Source organism: Gadus macrocephalus, chromosome 7, assembly GCF_031168955.1.
Source record: "Gadus macrocephalus chromosome 7, ASM3116895v1".
NCBI classification, from domain to species: domain Eukaryota; kingdom Metazoa; phylum Chordata; class Actinopteri; order Gadiformes; family Gadidae; genus Gadus; species Gadus macrocephalus.
In genome coordinates this window covers 1,933,261-1,957,197 of record NC_082388.1, presented here as the reverse complement: position 1 = coordinate 1,957,197, position 23,937 = coordinate 1,933,261, and the positions used below count along the sequence as shown (strand labels likewise).

Here is a 23,937-nt window from a genome sequence, read left to right as displayed (position 1 = left end):
GGGGGAGAGAGAGAGAGAGATAGGGGGAGAGAGAGAGAGAGATAGGGGGAGGGGGAGAGAGAGAGAGAGAGAGAGACAGAGAGAGAGAGAGAGAGAGAGACAGAGAGAGAGAGAGAGAGACAGAGAGAGAGAGGCCCTCACCGGCTCCGCTGACCCCCCCCCCCCCCCCCCCCCATTTTTCTACAACTGAGGGATCACAGAGACGCTGCCCCCCCAGAAGCCCGAGAGGGACTGAGAGCCCGTTTATTTTTCTTCTACATCCGACACAGAGAGGCTGAGGACCCCACTGGGTTCCTGGGTGAAGGAGGACCAGAAGGTGTGGAGGTGTGTCAGTGTGTCTGAGGACCCTCCTCCACCTGGGGACACTCTGTAGAAGGACAGAGAGCCAGCAGGCCGGTCCAGATACACTCCTACTCTGGTGGAGCCAGCGGGGCGGAGAGGGAGGGCTGTCTGTATACCGTTGTACAGGGCAGAGTAACGACCATCATCAATACAATAAAGACTCCAGGACTTGTTGTTCCGTCCAAGCCTGCTGTCATCACCCCGTCCTCTCCTTGTGATTCCTCTGTATGCCACTCCTATATAAACACCTCCTTCCCACTCTACCTCCCAGTAACAGCGGCCAGTCAGAGCCTCTCTACCCAACACCTGGGGCCAGGGGTCAAATCTCTCTGGGTGATCCGGATACGACTGGTCCCCTCCAACCAGCGTCACCATCCTGTTGTCCTCAGACAGAGAGAGTCCTCTGTTGGCCGTGTTGGGGTCCAGTGTGAGGTCACAGGCATCTGAGGGAGAACCAGACATGATGAGCTGCTGAACCATTCTTCATCCTCATCATCATCATCATCATCATCATCACTAGTACTGTTCTCCTGCGCTCTATGTACATTTACATAGATATGAACACATACATACATATGCATATGTACCAGAGATGGAAATTAACTTTTTTGCCCACCAGCCACTGTGGCAGGTAGATTTTAAAATCATCTCATCTTTTTTACCAGCCACTTTTTATACGCTATATATATTTTATAATATATGCGTACATTTAAAACAATATAATAGTAACAATAGATAAGAAAAGTGTTTTTCATACACATCAGTTGGTGTTAGTAAGTTTGGGGATAATTCATCTATACAAAGTATTTTCATTAAAAAACTAATTGACATGCATGAACATGCATGGCTACACCATCATAAGTCAATAGGAACATTTCTTTTTTTATATTTACATGTGACCGCATACAAATGTGTCCACACAGACATGGTAACTAACGTATGATAGTAAGCATTATATGCCCTTAACACTAATATTCAGAAAAAAACACGTGTGGCATTCAGTCCAATGCTGAAAATATATCTGTGGCATTCAGTAGGCCAATGCTGTGGTAATGTGTGTAAAGTATGACCAAGTGTTTCTTTCAGTTCAATAGATAGAACTTTATCTATCCCCTGTGGGAGAAATTTGTTAATGTTTGAAAATATCCCTATAAAACAATAATGGTAAAATAATAAATACAAAACACGACGGTAACTGAGTAGGTCAAACCGTCCAATCTGAAGGCTCTACTTAACCACTCCCCCTACTCACTTCCACCAATGCGAAGCAAACAGAACTGAGTAGGGGAGGGCGTAGCCTAACTAGTTTGTGAACGACCCAGAGAAACGCAACTCAAATTCAATGTGAACATATAAGAGGCTTTAATAAAATCCCGGACGATTTTGAAATTCCGCCACACATTTTTTAAAAGTGTGTCAAAAAGAGGGCATGTCCGGGCAAAAGAGGACGTCTGGTTACCCTACGTGTGGCGTGTGAGCGTGTGCATGGGTTGAATTGCGTGTGTCTCAACGCCGAACGCGTGAGACTTGAGAGCCCTGTTACCGATATTATCCCGGATATTGACAGTCGCAGTTCAGCAAAAGAGGCGTAGAAGAAGAAGGGGCCCGGACGTTGACAGTAATGGTTGTGGAACTGTGCAGCATGTCTATGCTGTGCAGCGCCGTATAACGAATGTATTAGATATGCAAATTTGATCGGACCTGACTGGAAAGTATTACCCGCCACAGTGGCGGGTGAAGTGACACAATTCACCCGCCACCATACAAATCCACCCGCAAATGGCGTGTGGCGGGTGTTAATTTCCATCCCTGATATGTACACATACATAGATACACACAACTCAACAATGACGTTATGAAAACATCAACAACAATATTATGAATACATCAACAACAATGTTATGAAAACATCAACAATCAGAATCAGAATCAGAAAGGATTTAATTGCCAAGAAGGATTTTACACCAACCAGGAATTTGGCTTGGTGAATAAGGTGCATACATTAAGACAATAACAATGAACAATGAACAAACAGTGATACAGATATAACACAATATAAACAAGCAGGGACATAAGTGATCAATTAAAAATAGGATGAATATATCAACAAACATCTCTCCTTGGATCCAGGACTTACCAAAGACAAGCAGCTTAGCGCTGTGATTGGCCGTGCCAGCGCTGTTGCTCGCCATGCAGCAGACCGTGTTCACGCCATACCTCCCACCTCTGACGAAGAGGAAGCCCCTCTCCACCCAGGCCTCTGATTGGTCGTCTGTGCCGTCCCTCTCCAGGGACCTGCCGTTGTGGAGCCACTCTACTGTGGGCTCCGGCGTGCCGCCGGCGTGGCAGGTGTAGCGGGCCGTTTGGCCCACGGGCAAAACGTGGGTAGAGGAGTGGAACTCTGTGATGCTGGGGGCCTCCTCCTCCTCCGTGGGCATCACTGAACCTGAAGAAATCAGGAGGAGAGGATCTAGAGATGCAGCGTCAGACACTCCCTTCACTCTCTCCTAACACCTGTCCACTAGGGCAACCCAGGGGATTCACACCCAGTATTCTCTCCTGCCTTTTCATACATGATTGAGTATCACAGCAGTGTCTACAAAGATTACCCAGGGAGGGGAAGTCACTCCACGAAGAGATTAACAAGTCGGGGGCGGAGCTTGTGGAGGAGAACGCAAAACCGTTCAGCAGCTCCAATAGAAACTAGTGCAGGTGAACCCAGAAAGGGTTGACCCTTGTGACCTGACCCGAGGAGACCACAATAGAAACCTGACCTCAGTAGACCACAATAGAAACCTGACCTCACTAGACCACAATAAAAACATGACCTCAGTAGACCACAATAGAAACCTGACCTCAATAGACCACAATAGAAACCTGACCTCAGTAGACCACAATAGAAACCTGACTTTAGTAGACCACCATAGAAACCTGACCTCAGTAGATCACAATATAAACCTGACCTCAGTAGACCACAAAAGAAACATGACCTTAGTAGACCACAATATAAACCTGACCTTAGTAGACCACAATAGAAACCTGACCTTAGTAGACCACAATGGAAACCTGACCTTAGTAGACCACAATAGAAACCTGACCAGTCCAGACCACAATAGAAACATGACCTCAGTAGACCACAATAGAAACCTGACCTCAGTAGACCACAATAGAAACCTGACCTTGGTCGACCACAATAGAAACCTGACCTCAGTAGACCACAATAGAAACCTGACCAGACCACAATAGAAACCTGACCTTGGTAGACCACAATAGAATCCTGACCAGACCACAATAGAAACCTGACCTTGGTAGACCACAATAGAAACCTGACCTTAGTAGACCACAATAGAAACCCGACCTTAGTAGACCACAATATAAACCCGACATTAGTAGACCACAATAGAAACCTGACCTCTGTAGACCACAATAGAAACCTGACCTCACTAGACCACAATAGAAACCTGACCTCAGTAGACCACAATAGAAACCTGACCTCAGTAGACCACAATAGAAACCTGACCTCAATAGACCACAATATAAACCTGACCTCAGTAGACCACAATAGAAACCTGACCTCAGTAGACCACAATAGAAACCTGACCTCAGTAGACCACAATAGAAACCTGACCTCAGGAGACCACAATAGAAACCTGACCTCAGTAGACCACAATAGAAACATGACCTCAGTAGACCACAATAGAAAATTGACCTCAGTAGACCACAATAGAAAACTGACCTCAGTAGACCACAATATAAACCTGACCTCACTAGACCACAATAGAAAACTGACCTCAGTAGACCACAATAGAAACATGACCTCAGTAGACCTAAACACATCCAACAACCTTTCAACTCTTAAAGAGTATATTTACTGTATCTACGGCACAGAGAACAGAAAGGAGGAACCGTTCTCCACTCATGAACACAAACAAAGTCTACGGACACTCATTATTCCGCTCAGCCTCCAGATGATCCAGGTCTACGACCTTCTCACAGATCCAGTGGTGCAGTCTGTTACACGGCTCTTCAGACCAGCCGTCCTCCCCTGCTACGACACAGTCTCTTGCTCTGCCGTCATCGCGTGGTTTAACGTGTCTCCAACTGAGAACCACGAGGAGGAGACAGTGGAGGTCAGTCTGTCACTCTCAGAGAAGAGATGCTGCTGAATAGAGTCTTCAGCCTTACCTTGAGGTCATGGGGGTACCATCCACCCACTTGAGGGTCCCCTCTTTCTCTCAGTCCAATCCAGGAAGAACCCATCAATCTGCTGACAAACGTCTGTTTCCAAAGGTAATAGCATCTGTTGTCATGACCACAAAGTGCACACACACATACACACACACGCTGTGGCATCCCGCCCCGTAAGCCTCGGCCCGGACCAGCCCGAGGCTTGGTCCTGGACGGCGTGTACCGCCGTCACCCACCAGACGGCGACCGAGAGCAGCCCTTTCGCCTCCCCAATCAGCGTGATTGGGGGACACCTGGCCGAAAGCCGAGGAGGCCATATAAAAGGACTGTCATTTGGGCAGACCAGAGAGGAGAGCGCGGAAGGAGGAAGCGCTCGGGTCCACGAGCAGCTCGAGGCCCACGGAGGCCCTAGAGACCGCGAGTGCCTTGTTTGTTTGAACTCTCTGCAATAAATGCCTTGGTGGGCTTTAACCCTCGCTGAATTTTGAATTAATTTATCCGTGGAGCCCGGCCCAATCGAGTACCGGGTTGCCACAACGCACAAACACACACACACGCACACACACACACACACGCACGCACGCACGCACGCACGCACGCACGCACGCACGCACGCACGCACGCACGCACGCACGCACGCACGCACGCACGCACGCACGCACGCACGCACGCACGCACGCACGCACACACACACACACACACACACACACACACACTCTCCCTCTCTCTCTTTCTCACAAACACAAAGTGCCTCTCCCGCACACGCACACACACACACACCAGTTCTTCTCTGCTGTTGATGACCACCAGGTCTGCCTTTCTCTTCTGACAGTCTTCTCTACTGGCCCTCCAGCCCTTCTTAGTAGTAGAAACACGGTAGAGACTCTTGTCGTGAAGCATCCAGCCCTGAAGTGTCAATTCATCTGTTGAATGTAAAAGTACATCCTGAGCAAACAGAACTGCTTATCTTACGCCTCGTTTCCACATACGTATGTTTTTCGTATCCGTGCTTCCGTAAATTTACGGAAGGAGTCGCTAGTGTTTTACGTACGGACATGAATTTTTTTACGGACAAAAGATGGGGGAGCGTATGATAATGGCCGTTTTTAGGAGACCGGTATTTTGGAACATGAGGATCGACATATACAGAGATAAAAACAAAACCAACCAGGCTTGGAAAGAGATCGGCAAGGAGTTTGGCCTGCCAGGTACTTACATGTTTTGTGAAAAACATAAAAAGTTTCATACGGTATCTCCGTAAAACAACGGCGAAAGTAAAAAATTTTGAACGTATATTACGGACATACCGGACAGAAATTTTACGGAGGGGAGGAGTCTCGGAGGAAAAACGGACATTACGGAGAATCACATAGGAATGAATGGACTTTCGGTCGGAGACGGTTGGATCGCATACGAGAATGTACGTATGTGGAAAAGAGGCGTTACGGACTTCGTTACGGACACACAACCCTGAGACCTGACCTTAACTGACCACATAGACGAATGACCTCAATAGACGACAATAGAAACCTGACCTTAGTAGACCACAATATGAATAACTGAAGCAGAGGGTGTTTTCGAAATGAATGTTAATGACGCGATAGATTTAATAACTTTGATAAAACCCTCACCGAGTTCATCCAGTAAGTGCTCTCTCCCCTCTATCCAGGGTGACGGTGAGTCTAGGACAGGACAGAGAAATACAGAAGATATGAGCTCTAAAACAGAACGACATCGTCTCTAAACATCACAGGACCCCCAGCCAACCAAACACAAAGTCCATAATATTAATACTAATTAAAATAGCAATACCTACTGTTATCAATATCATTATCGTTGCTATTGTTACAATTATTCATATTAGTAGGCCTAACACAAATTCTAACAAATACAATAATGATCATTATCATTGCTTTTATTACAGGTTGAGCGCGCGCATTGCACGCTCAACCTCTAGTTGTAATTAAACCCATAGCTATAATTTTGAAACCCCAGTCGATAATGTAACACATTTCTGAGCACATAATATAATAACATTTTGCCTATAATGTTACAACGTATAACATTTAGGTTCAGCTATTACGTAATGAAGCAAGCATAATAATTTCCTCTTTACATTATGAAGCAAGCATCTTTTGCCCGCCAACGGTGCTTCATGCCAATTCATTCTCAACCACGGCCGAGATAACCACCGTAGCATGTCTTTACCTGTTGTGGAAGAGGGAGGGACGTCGCAGAACCCGACGCAGTCGATTCATAATATCGTAATGACCACGGAAGAGGCAGTGAATGAAGCATTGATTAGACCGCGATTTATAAGATACCACCGCTAATAAACCGTTGGAACACACAAGACCGGTAACCGTAGCAACGCCGGTAAACAAACCCCTCGAAGCCCAATCCCTACCCTCTACGGCCATCCGGAGGCTCACACAGCTTTTGGCCGTAATATCATGGATAAAATTATATAATATTACATACTATTATACATAGAGCTCCGGGAGTGCAAACGGCAACTATCCTTTTCTCCTCCATGCTGCGGTTCACCCCGGACGGCACTGCAGGGAACGGTTGGTCGGTTGAACGCGTAGGGTTTGTCTACGTCCTGCAAGACGGAGGCGTAACTTGTAGTGGGCGTAACTTGTAGTAGGAGGCGTAACTTGTACTAGGAGGCGTAACTTGTACTTTTCTAAATCGCGGTCCACGCGAGATCTTCTCTTTTCGAGGTAAAAAAGAAAGCCTTGTAAATCACGGTTAACACGAGATCTCCTTGGAGTCGGATCTTCAGATATTCATGTCGGTAAGTAAAAATAATTGGATTAACAAGAATGATTTTTTGGGTTTTTACAAGCTTAATGAACTCTAGAACTAGGGCAGATTACTTATGGTTGTGATCCTGTTTAACATTCTTTACGAAACGTTCGAATGCTTAGGCCTACTGTTTTAACGTTGGAAGAAACCCCAGCTTTCGCCACCTCGGTGAAGTTAGTTCGATGCACACATTTGAAATGCACACTGAACAGTCACAAAATACTCTATACTGTACAGGCTAGTAGATGTTGCTTGCTTCTTTCTGCCCCGAGTTTGCACAGTGCAACAGTGATGACGTACCTGAGAAATCCATGTATTGAAGACCGGCAAATATATATAAAATGAGGGCTTGTAATGTGAACGCTATAATATGAAGGCTTTCTCATAACTATCCTCATGTTAGTGACATTGTTCTTGTCTTGTTTCTATCAGTAATATTTATTTTAATTCATTGTTTTCTATCTCATGCAGGGCCTTGAAAACATGAAGCATGCGATCAATAACAATATGTATTCAATACAATTATTTGAATTATTAATCTGCTGTCTTTAATTCTTTGAATTATTAATCAGCCGACTTTTTGTTAAAGGTATAAAGGGATTAAGTAGGCTAAACTTAAGCAGGTTCCCCACGTTAAACTGCTATATGCATTACATGTCATTGTAAAATTGTAATAGGCTTCTTTTCTTAAATGCATATGACTCAGGGATGTCAGTTTCAAGTAAGGCTATGATTAAGCTAATCAAGAGCATTGCCGTGTTCCAATACCCGTACTTCCATGAGTTTACTTAAAGGTAGTATACTATCCGCACTGTCTACTACGTTAATTTTTCAGATGTGAGTGCTGTTCCAAATCGAGTACTCCGTGGTGCACTAACCGGAAATTACGATCACGACTGCCGCCGTGGCTCCTCCCCCGCAATAAACATCCCGCTTTGAAAGGTGAACTCTTTACGCCTAGCAGCTATAAAAAGCTATACAAACTACAAAATTACTCTATTAATGCAGGCTATGTGGAAAATGCGCCGACTTTGGCTCAGCCTGGCTCCGCCTCTTCCGCTACGTAGCTAAGATGGCTGCCGTTGAGTACGGGGAGTGTCCTTCGATCCACACTTCACGATTAGCCCGTTTTGAGTACGGAATCCGGGTCCTTGAAGTATACTTCTTTTCGCCGGATCTGAATTGGAACGTACTGCGTACTCAAATTTTGGCTAGTAAGTACGGACAGTACGGGTATTGGAACACGGCACATATCAAGATTAAGCTAATCAAGAGAATATTTTTAAATGAGCGGGTCGGGTGCATTATTTTTACCTAAGGCCTAATATTTGAGGTCGAGTTGCGGTCATTTATGTACCCGCGCACCACTGCTACATACAGATCACTTCCGCGATTTAGAAAAGTACTAGAGACGCCTCCGACTACAAGTTACAACCCCGACTACAAGTTACGCCTCCTACTACAAGTTACGCCTCCTCCTACTACAAGTTACGCCTCCTCCGACTACAAGCTACGCCTCCTACTACAAGTTACGCCTCCGTCTTGCAGGACGCAGACAGATACTATTGGGTTGAACGCTGATGAATGCTGTTACGTTACGTCACTCAGTGGCCACGATGTTGAACGCTGATTGGCTGTTACGTTACGTTCCTCAGTGGCCACGCTGTTGAAAGCTGATTGGGTGTTACGTTATGTCACTCAGTGGCCACGCTGTTGAATGCTGATTGGCTGTCATCACACAAATGTCGCGGCAAAGTTCAAATATTTCAGCTCGAGTGAAAGGTTGCAGCCTTCACTTTGGGAAACAGCCAAAGTGTCGCATTGCAAATCCTCATGAACGCGCTCGCCGGTGCAGGGCGCTACAAATCAAATCTTGTAGCAGGATTTTTCTAGCAAAAAAATTGCCCTATTCGCTTCTCTACGTTGAATTTGTGGATCGCATACGAGAATGTACGTATGTGGAAAAGAGGCGTTACGGACTTCGTTACGGACACACAACCCTGAGACCTGACCTTAACTGACCATATAGACGAATGACCTCAATAGACGACAATAGAAGTCATGTCGTGTCGCCCCTTTGCGTTTGGTGTGGACGTACCTTCACTTGTGCGAAAGGCCTGCTATTATATAGCAGTAAGATGTTTAAAAACATAACGTCTAACCTGGGCGAGTCGCGGTGTGTATGTGTGCGTTCTTACCTGGGCGCGTGTGTCGATGACGGAGCCGTTATGTTTGAAAACATAACGTGTTACCTGGGCGAGTGTCGCTGCGGTGTGTGCGTGGCGTGTTAGTGGTGGATTTAATGATTCGTTTACGTGACCCAGTTCGCGTGATTCAGTTTGCCAAGAGGAGTCGTTCACGAATCGTTCGTTAGTTTGTTCGTTCAGTCGAGTTTCCGGTAGCACTAACTCCACTGAGTCTGACTGACTCAGCTGAGAACCGTGCAATGGTGTCCATTCCATGATGCGATTTACCGCTACCGGAAACCAGGCAGAACGAACAAACGATTCACGAACGACTCCTCCAAGTTCAGTGGAGGAGGTGGAGGAGTCGTTCGCGAATCAGCCTAGTTTCCGGTCGAATGGTGAACGAGACGACCAAACGAACGAGAGAAACGAACCGATTCGGTTCGTTCGTCATAAAGACTCGTTCATTCGAACTGGTTCGCGAACGAACGAGCCAACACTAGTGCGTGTGTATTCTTACCTGCGCATGTGTCGATGGCGTAGCCGTTACTGTTAAAAACATAACCTCTTACCTGGGCGAGTGTGTCGCTGCCTTTTTATTGGCTAGCGGTGTGTGTGCATACGTGTGCGTGTGTGTGTGTGTGTGCCTCCGTGTATGTTTGTGCACAGCTGCGTATGTGTGCGGTGTGTGTGTTCGGTGTGTGTGGATGCGGTGTGTTTGTGCGTGCTTGCGGTGTATGTATGCATTTGCGCGTGCTGTGTGTGTGTGAGAGCTGCAGGCTGCTTGGCACGTGCGCACTGACCAACTTCAGTGATTGGTGCGACAGGCCTGCTATTATATAGAAGTTAGACTAGAGTGTCCGTGTGTGCGTTGCCTGCGCTCAACCTCTAGTTGTTTTTAAACCCATAGCAATATTATGGAAACCCTGGTCGATATTGTATTTAATTTCTGAACGCATAATGTAATAACATTTTGCCTATAATGTTACAACGTATAATATATTGGTTCACCTGTAACGTAATGAAGCAAGCATAATAATTTTCTCCTTACTTCATGAAGCAAGCATAATAGTTTTAAGTTTGCCGTATTTGTATATCAGAAGAATCGACCCTGAGGGTTTTTCACACTTGATGCTTTATATGCGGACATCGATGTCGTTCAGACATCAGTAGAATCAAGGGGGGTGGGCTTGCAAAGGGCGGGATTGGACGTATGGTCTAAGTTCGCAAGAGGCGGGATAAGTGCGGCCGCTGACATTGTTGTTTGTTTTGGTTTGACCACAGACAGCACGGAGGCAGAACGGGCAGAACTCATCACCATCATCTTAAATGTTACTGCAACGATGCATCATATATTCCATTGCATTCACAACATCCGAAGCATCGATCAATGAAAGATTAGAGCATGAGTGAGAGACAAATTGAAGAAAAGACGAAGAAGTAGGGCGTCGCGAACGATGCCGGAGAAGGAGAGTGTATTTTATTGCTTAAAGGTCCGATGGCATGAAAATCTCCCTTTATGAGGTTTTCTAACATTAATATGAGTTCCCCTAGCCTGCCTATCGTCTCCCAGTGTCTAAAACTTGCGTTCGGTGTAAAACGAGCACTAGGTATCCTGCTCGTCTTTAAAAAAAATGGAAGCTCAGGCGTGCTGATTTGTAATGTGGCCCCATATGTTGCCATAAGGGGCCAAGTTAACTCCCCTTTCTCTGACGCTTTATAGTTTGGATAACCGTTCTGCTTTGATGCTATGGCGTAAAAACCGCTGGTTCTTTGACGTCCCTAGTAATTACACAACCAGACTGTAATTGGGGTTATCTCCGCCATGGTTGAGAAGGAATTGGGGGAAAGGAACTTTGGCTTTGACTCCCTGAAGTACATGAACCATGACATTGAGGAGGAAGGGATTGATTGTTGTATGCTTCACCATTGTGATACATCCACTGTAAGCAGAGCGCATTGTACCGTGGCCGCAAGCTGCTCAGGGCCACACCCCCACCCTCCTCCTTGACCCGCCTCTCTCCTCCTCATTTGCATTAAAGCTACTGACACAGAAACGGCGCATTTGGGGAAAGCTCAATGTGCGACTGGCTCGTAGTGGCTGTAATTTTGCACCACGGCTGAATTTCAGGAACGTCTTCAAATACTGTGTTTGGGGCCCACTAATACCTATATTTAAGCATCCATAAAGTAGCATGGGACCTTTAGCCTTTAGCATTTCCCATAGCCCGAATGCACTGGGACAAATGCAGTTGATTTCTTGTTTAAACAGGGTGAGAAAACAGGGAGTGGAAGGACGGGACCATATAATGTTCAGCTAACTGTTGGGTTACAGGGGTAATTGTTTAATGGAAAGTGTACTATACTATTATTCAGGGCTCAAAGTGCATTGATACAAAAAAAATGCATGGCAACTACTATTGGTTAGTTGGAAATAATAATAACAAACAGCTGAAAATTGTGTTCATGTTACAACAGCTAAGGCAGCAACCTACCTGACTATAGTGAACTAAAGCACAGGCTTGTGTGGGGGAGGGGGAGGGTGAGTGGGGGGGGGGGGGGGGTTGTGAGGGCAAGATTACAGATTGTACATTGGCTACCTGACGTGAGAGATGTTTTTTTTTGTTAACAGAAGAATGCGTCATTGAGATTAAACATCTCTTAAAGTGATCTAGCCAAAAGAGGCGGCAGTAGCCTACAGTCACACATAGCCTACACATAAAACATAAGAAAAATAAAAAAAAGAATACAGTCGGCAGGGCGGAGGGGGGATTTCAATATAACAAGACATTTCGGGAGGCTCAATGTGGTGGATAATGTTTAAAGAAAAATAAGGTTTTGCAAAAAAGTGTCTATGATGAACATGGGTGTGCGTGCGGTGTATGTGTGCTAACCCTATTATTATCACTAAATCTAACAAAAACAATATTTAACATTATCATTGCTATTAATACAATCAATGATATGATTATACTGTATTGTAATTCTATTCAGGAGGATATGATTTAGACTCACTGAAGCGCAGGGAGATGAGGAGAATACTCAGCAGTCCGATGCTCACAATGACAGTGATGTGAAACCATAGAGCTGTTCAGGAGTAGGACACACACACACACACACACACACACACACACATACACACACACACACACACACACACGGTCACTTCGGCTAAAAAAGTTTTATAAACATAAATCTTAATATGTATTTGGAGGAAATCATACTTTTTTGGTTCATTGTTTTGGACTGGATTATTTCTTTTAAATTCTGTATATAGGGGCACCTACCAAATCTTCTCTTCCTGGTCTCCTCCCGGTCCAAAGACGTGTCCTCAGGTTCCTCAGAGAGTCCAGGGTCCGGTTCAGAGATGGTGACCATTGTTACTCTCTGACGGCTTCCACGGCGTCTGAACTTAGCCTTCTTCTTTGCTCTACCAGCTGGAAAAACAACGTCACTTGTGATCATTCTGACCAATTATCAGCTTGCACTCTGATACCATCAGTGTAAGGAAATGTTTTTCTTCTACTGCACACAGACTCACGAACGCACTCAAGCACACGCACACGGACACACAGAGTAATGTATACACTGATATATTCATACTGCGTGGCTGTCATTCACAGTCCAGACTCCCAACGGTCTGCAGAATTTAAGCAGAGCAAATACTGATCTCTAGCATACATGTTATTATACCCTCATTATTGTCATATACGCACACATAGGTATACAGTAATGCACACAGAATTACATAGGTACACACAGTAATGGAGGGGGGACAAAATGTGGCCTGCTTGTCACCAGGGTCATTCACATCGGCCCACGCAGAAAACACAAGGACATGTATTGTGGGATAATTTAAGATATGTTCATATTAATGGCAAATTTTATAGAATTATGCTAAATTCATAAGTACACCTGATATCACTTCAGTTAAATGAGAAGCCATTATTAAAACACGTAATTCTTGATTAAATTAACCATTGTCACCAATGTCACGTTGCACTACCATTAATAATAAGTCATGAGAAAACTAAACTTGTGTTCTGCTCCCTAAAGTTACTCTGCACTCTGTTCCACGTATATAACGAACATATATATATCATGAAATACACAACCTACTTGAGATGCCTATCAAGAGTCCGTTTCTCATGGGCATAATCACAAGTCAAGTTAATGTGAACTTCTTGTCTCAAACGCACACATCTTTATTTAGAATAAATATACACGGTCACTGGTTCATCAGGTCGGACCCTTTGGCTAAAAAAGTTTTCTAAAAGTACATTTTAAACGTATGCAGTTGAAAAGACTTTTTTTTGACTGGATTATTTATTTTAAACTCTCTCTAAAGGGCACCTACCAAATCTACTCTTCCTGGTCTCCTCTCGGTCCAAAGACATGTCCTCAGGTTCCTCAGAGAGTCCAGGGTCCGGTTCAGAAATGGTTACCAGGGTTCCTCCCTGACAGCTTCCAATACGTCTGCTCTCAGGAGTCAGCTCTGCTATATCAGCTGGAAAAAAAACGTCACATGTTTTAATTCTGACCAATCATCAGCCGGCAAGTGTCAGGAAATGACAGTGTTTTTCTTCTACTTTTATCAGATGTCTTCATTTGACTCACGGACGCATGCAAACACAAACACACACAAACCCACAAGACTTTTTTTTAATTGAATATAAAGATAAAACATATAGCAGACAGCTTTTCAACTTTTCTATCACAAATTTGTGATTGAGTGAGTGAGTGAGAAAGAGAGAGACGTTGTGTGTATGGTCTAAAAGCAATACGGGTTGTTCACACATCGTACTTGATGTTAACTCTGATTCGTATCATTTCTGTGAAGCCTATCTCTTCTGCTCACAGGGAATTAACATCCACGCAATCCACGTTTATGTTGAACTTCAATCATTCACTCCTGTGTGTGTGTGTGTGTGTGTGTGTGTGTGTGTGTGTGTGTGTGTGTGTGTGTGTGTGTGTGAGTGTGTGTGTGTGTGGGTAACACTTTAAAACAAGGTATGCAAAAAATTGGGTAGTTACTGAGGAACGAATAAGTAAAGAATGATTCATAACTCCTCAGTAGTTACTGAATAACTGTCACTTAGGGCCCCAGTTAGGGCCCCAGTTGTTCATCATTCGTTACTCAGTAACGAATACAGTATCCCCTAGTCTGTTTACCAGTAACTCCTCAGTCGTTACTGAGTAACCGCCACTCAGGGCGCCGTTAGGGCCCCAGGTAGGGCCCTGGTCTTTCATCATTCTTTCCTCACTCGTTCCTCAGTAACTACCCACGTTTTTGCGTACCTTATTGTAAAGTCTTATCAAAACATTTCTATGTTTGTGACACTGTTTGGATGTACATCATTAGTCTGAGTAACAGCTGTGTTGTGGTGAAGCCCAGAGCAGCAGGAGAGAGCAGACTCCCCTGGACCCAGCTGTGTCTCCATGAAGAGTGACTGGTCAATGGGACTTCCTGAACAGTTTAAAGATGGAAAGTCTCTTGAGAAGAAGTGAGGATTTAAACATTGCTCAGAGGTGGTTTGATTGAGGGCAGGGATATGGCTGTTTTAGTGATGTGGTTGACATGGTGTGAATGATTGCAACTGTTGGTTCTTTTGAATTCCGCATTCTCCGTTCGCAAACAACATGACAATTTTTTTAATTGTAAGATGACCAATTTTTACTCGTAAAAGTGACTTTTGTGCTTTGACAAGTAAAAGGTTAATGTACTTATCCGAGGGAAAAGGCCTCATAAAAAAGTTAATGTTGACACACACACGCACACAAACACACACACACACACACACACACACACACACACACACACACACACACACACACACACACAAACAGACATCTTTGCTGTTGTGCAAGCTGTGATGGATACTTGCAGACTTGCAGGCTTATATGGTAATAGTAATGAAGAAACTTATTTACCTTGAGATCTTCATTTCCTCCTTTGCACCGTTGCGTCTCCAGATACGTAGAGCTACAGGACGCTAAACCCTTTGATAACCCCTTGTTATCTGTGGTCTGTGTGTGTGTGTGTGTGTGTGTGTGTGTGTGTGTGTGTGTGTGTGTGTGTGTGTGTGTGTGTGTGTGTGTGTGTGTGTGTGTGTGAGTCTTGTGTTTTTTTTCCATGTTGTCAGAATAATTATTGAGTGTATTTCACAATACATTCTCAGCCATGGCAACATGTCTGCATTTGGCGGGATGGCTCTGAGTCGGAAACTCCCCGGCCGTCCGAGCAGCCTTGAAACACCACATCCCCATCAGGTCAAACATTTTAGAACGACCTGGACCAGAGATCTGAATGGCTTCACATGCCGCTTCTTGACCCTAGCCCCCCAAAGGGCAGGGAACCCCCCCCTAATATCAGGGAACCTGGAGAAGGAACCCAGAAGAGGGATCCCTCTCCAGGGATGGTAGGAGTGCAATAGGAGCCATAATAATGTGCAGACGTACTGGTAGCATAACAAGTGCTATCTGAGAGATATCCTCTATACATCACTATCTCTTGTCTTTATACACAGATTACGAGCACAGCTCATAGGAAGTATGTGCAAGATGGCGGCACACATAGACACGCAGCTTGGACCTCCTCTGGATGGGGCCTTCTCTAGTTTATTTATGTACGGTTTTATGTATGTCTCAGTTTTAGTTTTAGTACCAGTAGACAATTGCTGTGCACACACAGCCTACAGCAGACACGACTTGCTAGGGATCGGTACACACAGCGAGAGGAACATCTCAGCTGAATACCTAGGCGAACACGGAGTACCCGAAGACATCGCCGGGACACCGGGAGACAGACGGTTCATGGTCCCGGATCTGAAGCGCAAGCGACGGCGAAGGGATCGTAAGCAACGACGGGGGCCGCGAGGATGAAGAGATGCCCGGACAAACCGGCTTTGCCAAGTATTTTCCTCTCAAGCGTTAGCTCAATCGCTAACAAGACGGACGAACTGAGACTGTGGGTTGTAACTAACAACATCGTGAAGGAAAGCTTTGTGCTCATTTTCACGGAAACCTGGCTCCAGGCGTCCGTTCCCGACTCTGTGGTAGCACTGGAGGGACGTGCAGCTCACAGAGCTGATAGAACTAAGGCTAGTGGGAAACAAGGCGGTGGCGGCCTACTCATTTTCACCAAAGACAGCTGGAGCTCCAACACTAGAACTGTGAGTAGCCACTGTTCCCCGGAGTTGGAATATATCACAGTTAAATGCCGGCCTACATACCTCCCGAGGGAATTCAATGCCATGCTGATCACAGCTGTTTACAAACCTCCCGACGCTGATGCTAACATAGCACTGGCTCAGCTACATGACGCAAACAACAGAGCACGGACCCTGAGGCAGTCCGCATCATCGCCGGGGACTTTATTCACGCCAATCTAAAGGTAGTACTTCAGAAATTCTACCAGCACGTAAAATGTGCCATGAGGGGAGAAAAGACACTGGACAAGGTTTATACCAACATTAAACTAGCCAACATAGCTAGACACATACTATTGTTGTGGCTGTTTATAATCCCCCGTCTGCTGACCCGACGTCGTCATGTGACGTCATCCACTCTGCTATAGCCGGACTACAGACTGCACACCCGAGTGCTCTCATTATAATCTCAGGTGACTTTAACCATGTCTCCATTAAAAAAACACTCCCGAAATTCACCCAGTATGTGACCTGTACAACCAGAGAGGAGAAGACCCTGGACCTGCTGTATGCTAATGTAAAGGATGCATACTCCTCCACGTCTCTCCCCCCGCTGGGAAGATCAGATCACAATTTGGTGCTTCTGACCCCTTGCTATGTGCCTCTAGTGAAGAGGCTGCCTGTGACCACAAAGACAGTGAGGACATGCTCAGAGGACTGCTATGAGGCACTGCAGGGCTGTTTTGAGGTGACTGACTGGAATGTACTCTGTGAGCCACATGGAGAGGACATTGATGGGCTTACTGAGTGCATTACGGACTACATCAATTTCTGTGTGAACGGCATTGTCCCAGCAAGGACTGTGCGTTGTTACCCAAACAACAAGCCTTGGGTAACAAAAGACATCAAAGCTATACTCAATAAGAAGAAGAGGGCTTTCAGAGGTGGCAACAAGGAGGAGCTGAGAGACATTCAGAGGGACCTGAAGGCCAAGATCAAAGAGGCTAACGACGGCTACAGGAGGAAGCTGGAGAGGAAACTCCAGCAGAATAACTTGAGGGAGGTCTGGAGTGGTATGAGGACCATCACTGGTTTCAGACCAACTAGCAGTGGAGTTGATGGTAACGTGGCTAGGGCCAATGAGTTAAATCTGTTCTTCAACAGGTTTGATTCTGCAGCCCCGGCCCCTGCTGGCTCTCCTGTTGACTGTCTCCAGACACCACTGCTTCTGACCCCCCCTCCTCCTAATAGCACCTCATCCAACTGTTTGATCCCCTCACACCCATCCCCCACTCATCACTCCTCCTCTGGCTCCCATGCTACCAGCCCTCCTCGCACTTTGGACTCCAACTCTCCCCCTCCCCAGTCTGCACTGTTTACACCTCTTCATGCAAGAAGACAGCTGAGCAAACTCCCCTCCGGTAAGGCTGCCGGCCCTGACGGTGTCAGCCCACGGGTTCTCAGAGCCTGCGCCGAACAGCTCTGTGGAGTGCTTCATCGGGTCTTCAACATGAGCCTTAGCCTCCACAAGGTCCCTGTGAAATGGAAGACGTCCTGCCTTGTTCCAGTGCCTAAGAAGCCGCAGCCCAGTGGTTTCTCGGACTACCGACCTGTGGCACTGACGTCACATATCATGAAGACCCTGGAGAGACTCGTCTTGGAGCAGCTCAGGCCTATGGTTAGGCCGCACTTGGATCCCCTCCAGTTCGCCTACCAGCCCCGGATTGGAGTTGAGGATGCCATAATCTACCTGCTGAACCGCGTCTACGCCCACTTGGACAAGCCAGGGAGCACTGTGAGGGTCACGTTCTTTGACTTCTCCAGTGCTTTCAATACCATCAGGCCTGCTCTACTGGGTGACAAGCTGACGTTGATGCTGGTGGATCTCCCCCCTTGTGTCCTGGATTGTGGATTACCTCACTGGCCGACCACAGTACGTGCGCTTGCGGCACTGTGTGTCGGATATGGTGGTCAGCAACACCGCGGCCCCACAAGGGACTGTCCTTTCTCCGTTCCTCTTCACCCTTTACACCACGGACTACAGCTACCAGACAGAGTCTTGCCATCTTCAGAAGTTCTCTGATGACTCTGCTGTCGTTGGTTGTATCAGTAAGGGTGAGGAGGCTGAATACAGGGCTGTGGTGGACAACTTTGTCTCATGGTGTGAGCAGAACCACCTACAGCTCAACTCTACTAAAACCAAAGAGCTGGTGGTGGATCTGAGGAGATCTAAGACACCAATGACCCCAGTTTCCATCCAGGGTCATAATGTGGACATCGTTGAACATTACAAATATCTGGGGGTGTTCATTGATAACAAACTGGACTGGACTAAGAACACGGAAGTCCTTTACAAGAAGGGACAGAGCCGCCTCTATTTTCTTAGGAGGCTCCGCTCTTTTAACATCTGCCGGACTATGCTGAGGATGTTTTATGAGTCTGTGGTGGCCAGTGCTATTCTGTTTGCTGTTGTGTGCTGGGGCAGCAGACTAAGAGTAGCAGATGCCTACAGACTCAACAAGCTGATCAGGAAGGCCAGTGACGTTGTGGGGGTGGAGCTGGACACTTTGACAGCAGTGTCAGACAGGAGGATGCTGGCGAAGTTGCGGGCGATCCTGCAGTATGGCTCTCACCCTCTCCACAACGCTGTGGTCAAACAGAGGAGCTCCTTCAGTGAGAGACTCATTGCTCCTAAATGCACCACTGAGCGCCACAGGAAGTCATTCCTGCCTGTGGCCATTAAACTCTACAACTCCTCCCTCTAAAAATCTGACAAATTACTATTTAAATAAACACACTATAATTTATTCTTTCACTCTTAATTGTCATCGCTATTTGCAATGTGAATGTTGAATTGTAATTGTAATTGTAATTGTAGGTTGTAATTGTGGATATAGCCCACTGGGAGATGTCCACTTCTTACTTTTATTTTATTTTTTGTTTTGTTGTATTTTGTTTATTTATTTGTTTATTTATTTGTTTATAATCTTGTCTTTTCTTCTATGCTTGTAGGGTATTTGTTTTTGTGTTTCTGTTGTATGGAGCGCCTGGAGCGGCAATTTTCCCCCGGGGATCAATAAAGTATTTCTTATCTAATCTAATCTAATCTAGACCGCTGGCTCACCTAGGCCAGTCGACCATGTGTCCATCCTTCTGATTCCACAACCCCATCAGGAAAAGTGCACCTATCACCACTAGGACAGTGGAAACCTGGCCAGCAGAGCATGAGGACCTTGAACGGTTCACATCAACGGTCCTCCAACACGTCAGGAGCTGTGCAGACTCGTTCACCGTGGACAAGCGTGTCAGGGTTTACCCCGACGCAAAGCCATGGAGGAACAGAAAGGTGCTATAGCTGCTCAGGGAGAGAGACTCCGCCTTCAGGTCAAAGGACAAGGCCCTCTACAACATCGCCAGGGCCAATCTGGACCGAGGCATCAAAGAGGCCAAGGGCGGAATACAAGGGCAAGATCACAGACTTCTGGAGCAACGACTCGAGGCGGGTGTGGCAGGGGTCCAACACATGACCAACTTCAGAGCCAACAGGCTCTCAGCCGACGGGGATAACCCACAGCTGGTGGAAGAGCTGAACTCCTTCTATGCGCGGTTCGAGATGGGGCCGAGGGGGGAAGCCACATCACAACCCCCACACCCACCAGCCCCCAGCAGCCTCACCCTCACAGAACGCGAGGTGAGACGCACGCTGAAGGCGGTGAACCCCAAACAGCAGTCGGGCCTGATGGCGTCCCAGGCAGTCGGGCCAGATGGCGTCCCGGGAAGGGTGCTGAGGGACTGACCAGCTGACCGGGGTCCTCACCAAGATCTTTAATCGGTCCCTGTCCCAGGCCATCGTCCCACCCTGCCTGAAAACCTCCACTGGAGGTTCTGGAGGACCAACACCACAGCGACTTTATTTCCTGAGAGGCCTCAGGAACTACCACCTTAGAGAGGAGTTGCTTGTGACCTTCTACCGCTGTTCAGTGGAGAGCATAATCACATACTGTATCTGCGTGTGGTTCTCCAGTTGTACAGCTGCAGAGACAAAGGCACTACAGCGGGGCCTTAGCTCGGCCCAGAAGATCATCGGCTGCCCTCTCCCCTCTCTGGAGGAACTGTGCAACACCCGCTGCCTCAAGAAGGCTACCAAGATCTCCAAGGATCCATCTCAGCCGGGTAACGAACACTTTGTGCTGCTACCCCAGGGCCATACAGGCGCTGAACGTTGCTAACACCTGACCTCTCGGACAATGACGCATGTGGAAGCTACTAGGGAACTGTGCAATTCCCTACTGTGAACCATCTATTTATCTGCCTGCCTCACTCACTTTCTAAGGACTTGTGCAATATTGGGTTATCATGTTGCGCTTTGACTCAGTTTTAGTTATATTTATCCTAGATGTGTATTTATGTTTGATTTTTATCATACTGTATATATTGTTTATATATGTTCCTTGTCCTCTCTTCTTTAAGCACCACGGGGGAGCTCTCCCAAATTTCGCTGGACCTGTACCTGTACTTTGACAAATAAAGATAATTTATTCACTCATTCAAGTTAACTGTCTGTCTGTCTGTCTGTACGTTAACTGTCTGTATATAGGTTAACTGTCTGTCTGTCTGCAGGTTAACTGTCGGTCTGCAGGTTAACTGTTTGTCTGTATGTTGACTGTTTGTCCTCAGGTTATCTGTCTGTCTGTAGGTTAACTGTCTGTCTGTAGGTTAACTGTTTGTCTTCAGGTTAACTGTCCGTCTGTAGGTTAACTGTCTGTCTGTAGGTTAACTGTCTCCGTAGGTTAACTGTCTGTCTCTAGGTTAACTGTCTGTCTCTAGGTTAACTGTCTGTCTATAGGTTAACTGTCTGTTTGTCTGCAGGTTAACTGTCTGTCTGTAGGTTAACTCTCTATCTGTCTGCAGGTTGACTGTCGGTCTGCAGGTTAACTGTCTGTCTGTACAACACAGTCTCACTCCCTACTCGTCAAATGTGTGACGCATGGCCAAGGATCCCTGGCGTCAATTTCCGACGAAAAATTTGTACCTTTTTCGTCGTTTTTCAACGCCAGATAGACATTCATGTTAATCCCTCACCGTCGGATATAGACGAAAGGAAACCAATGTCTATCAACGGTGATGCCGTCACGTTATGCAACTATTGTCGATTGATTTGTTTGACAGATTCACCATTAAACGTGTTTCTGATGACATTTCTAGTGAGAAATGTACTTTTTCCTTGAATAATCTTCAGTCAGTGAATGTGTATGATCTTTATTAATCTTTATTATCTGAATGGGAAATGCAATATTTTAGGATCGATTCACCGTTAAACGTGTTTCTAATAACATTTCTAGCGAGAAATATACTTTTTACTTGCATAATCTTCAGTCAGTGATTGTGTCTGATCTTTAGTTTTATAGTTATTAGGAAGATTTAATCGTATCGCTCGCATGTTTCAACGACGTCACGTTGCTAGGGACGCTGCTTTCGCTAAACTAGCAGCTCACGTGTTTCCTGCGTTTGTGTTATTAAACCGTTACTTTATGTAACTTTTAATGATATTGTAATAACCACAGGCGAGGTATTGAGCGAAGTAAGCTTGATAGCAGGTTTATTGGATTCCACAATCGGACAGGCAGGCACAGCTCCACCGGAAAACTACAACAACCAAAACTCCCGCCCGGAAGGAAACCCCCGGAACCCCCTCTCAGAAGGCCCGCCTCTTCCTCCCAAACCCTGTGACGTGAAACACGTTTATCTGAGAGCCAACCCAGTCGCCAAAAGCATACGTTGACAGTGTACGTTTTCGTGAACACTGGATTACGTCGCATTTCAACATAAAATAGCGTGTTAGCACACATACACACACACACACACACGCACACACACACACACACACACGCACGCACACGCACACACACACACACACACACACACACACACACACACACACACACAATGCATTTCGCTGCTAAAACAACAACTTGGGCTGCTTCTAGGACATTTTGGGTGGATTTTGAACGGTATGTGGGCAGGACGTTTTTTGCAGGCAGGACCTGGCAACCCTGCGCTGTTGCCCGAGGTGCAGAAATGCTCCGGAACGGATCTGGATCCACCATGGCCAAAATAATTGTCATGAATAGCATGAATAGATTCATGCATTATCATTCAACTTGAACATGTGTTTTTACAGTATAGAGTGGTGGAGGGATGACGTATGTTGGCCAACCCGGAAGTGAGCGTCGACCTGGGTTTCCCTTGACAAAAAGCCAACGGGTTTTTCCATTGGATTATTGCAGAAAAATTAGCATCTTTGAAGCACCTCCACAAAAACTGAAAATAAATGAATAAATAAAAATAACTGTGCTCCAAAGAACGAAATGTAAACCAATGCATTCTGAATGGGAGTGTTTCTCCGATTTTTCCATGCTACACAGAACGAAATGTAAACCCATGCAAATAAAGACTTCATGGTCATAATAATTTAAATATCATTATTCTCCTCAGTGTGTAGGGTGGTATTCTATTTTTTTCAACAGGGCTGCATCCAGTCACTTGACCGTCATGGTTGCTATGGTCGTTGCTATCGACCAGCCCCTCTAATCCTTACATGGCTCTAAAAACCACGCGGCAAAGGAGCTGCGGTCCATTGTGTTGTTTTTGTCGTAAACTAGGGTCCGATGGTTAAAAAATAGACAGATATTCCAAGGTATCCTTAAAAGGCAGCTTGGATGTTTTTATTTTCTGCAGTTTAGACTTCTTCTATAAGCTATTTTTGAAAGCAAAACACCAAGCTCAATGATTTAACGAGGCAGGGTTATTTGAAACAATTTATTAAATATATATTTGTGAGAGGTCATTCCTTCTCCTGAGTTTGCTTCCTATTTATGTCTAGTGTACAACCCTACTGTCCACAAGCATCACCCCCCCCCCCTCCCCATATGGATTTGGAGAATTGTTGCCACGTCCCAGTGGTGGAGGTATCATATATATGAAAGAGGGCATTCAATTATACTACAATGATCAATTAGGAGGCCGAAGCCCTAAAGGAAGTGATGCAATAGGTGACTGGGTCGACAACATTTAAGTAAACTGTACTTTGAGGTCTCTTATATATCAAAGGGGGTCTCAAAGGACGCATAAGCTTCAACCTGTGGCTCCAGCCCTACAGGAAATGACTCAGCAAGTGCTCCATCTCGTTGCACCTGCGAGGCAGGACCTGGCAACCCTGCGCTGTTGCCCGAGGTGCAGAAATGCTCCGGAGCAGATCTGGA

The 23,937-nt window shown here is 45.9% G+C and overlaps 2 protein-coding genes across 6 annotated transcripts in view; one reads left to right on the top strand and one right to left on the bottom strand.

The window, feature by feature from the left end:
* Positions 1-228: 228 nt before the first annotated feature.
* On the bottom strand, positions 229-14,027 carry LOC132460694 (E3 ubiquitin-protein ligase TRIM21-like). Of its 5 annotated transcripts, XM_060055545.1 has the most exons (7): positions 13,885-14,014; positions 12,892-12,964; positions 12,815-12,846; positions 12,543-12,614; positions 6,162-6,212; positions 2,480-2,788; positions 229-785 (listed from the first exon to the last, which is right to left on the bottom strand). In XM_060055545.1, the coding sequence occupies exons 1-7, from the start codon at positions 13,922-13,924 to the stop codon at positions 244-246; spliced, it is 1,119 nt and encodes a 372-aa protein (XP_059911528.1). In that variant the 5' UTR covers positions 13,925-14,014; the 3' UTR covers positions 229-243. The 5 variants fall into 5 exon arrangements, with proteins under 5 accessions (XP_059911528.1, XP_059911527.1, XP_059911530.1 ...); XM_060055544.1 differs by having other exon boundaries at positions 12,815-12,964; XM_060055547.1 differs by lacking the exon at positions 13,885-14,014 and having other exon boundaries at positions 12,892-13,089.
* A 905-nt stretch (positions 14,028-14,932) lies between these two features.
* LOC132460630 (NACHT, LRR and PYD domains-containing protein 3-like) overlaps positions 14,933-23,937 on the top strand; it is a 521,671-nt gene continuing 512,666 nt past the window's right edge. Inside the window, exon 1 of the mRNA XM_060055359.1 lies at positions 14,933-14,973. Within this exon, the coding sequence (XP_059911342.1) occupies positions 14,967-14,973 (7 nt within the window). The 5' untranslated portion in view covers positions 14,933-14,966. The remainder of the gene's footprint in view (positions 14,974-23,937) is intronic.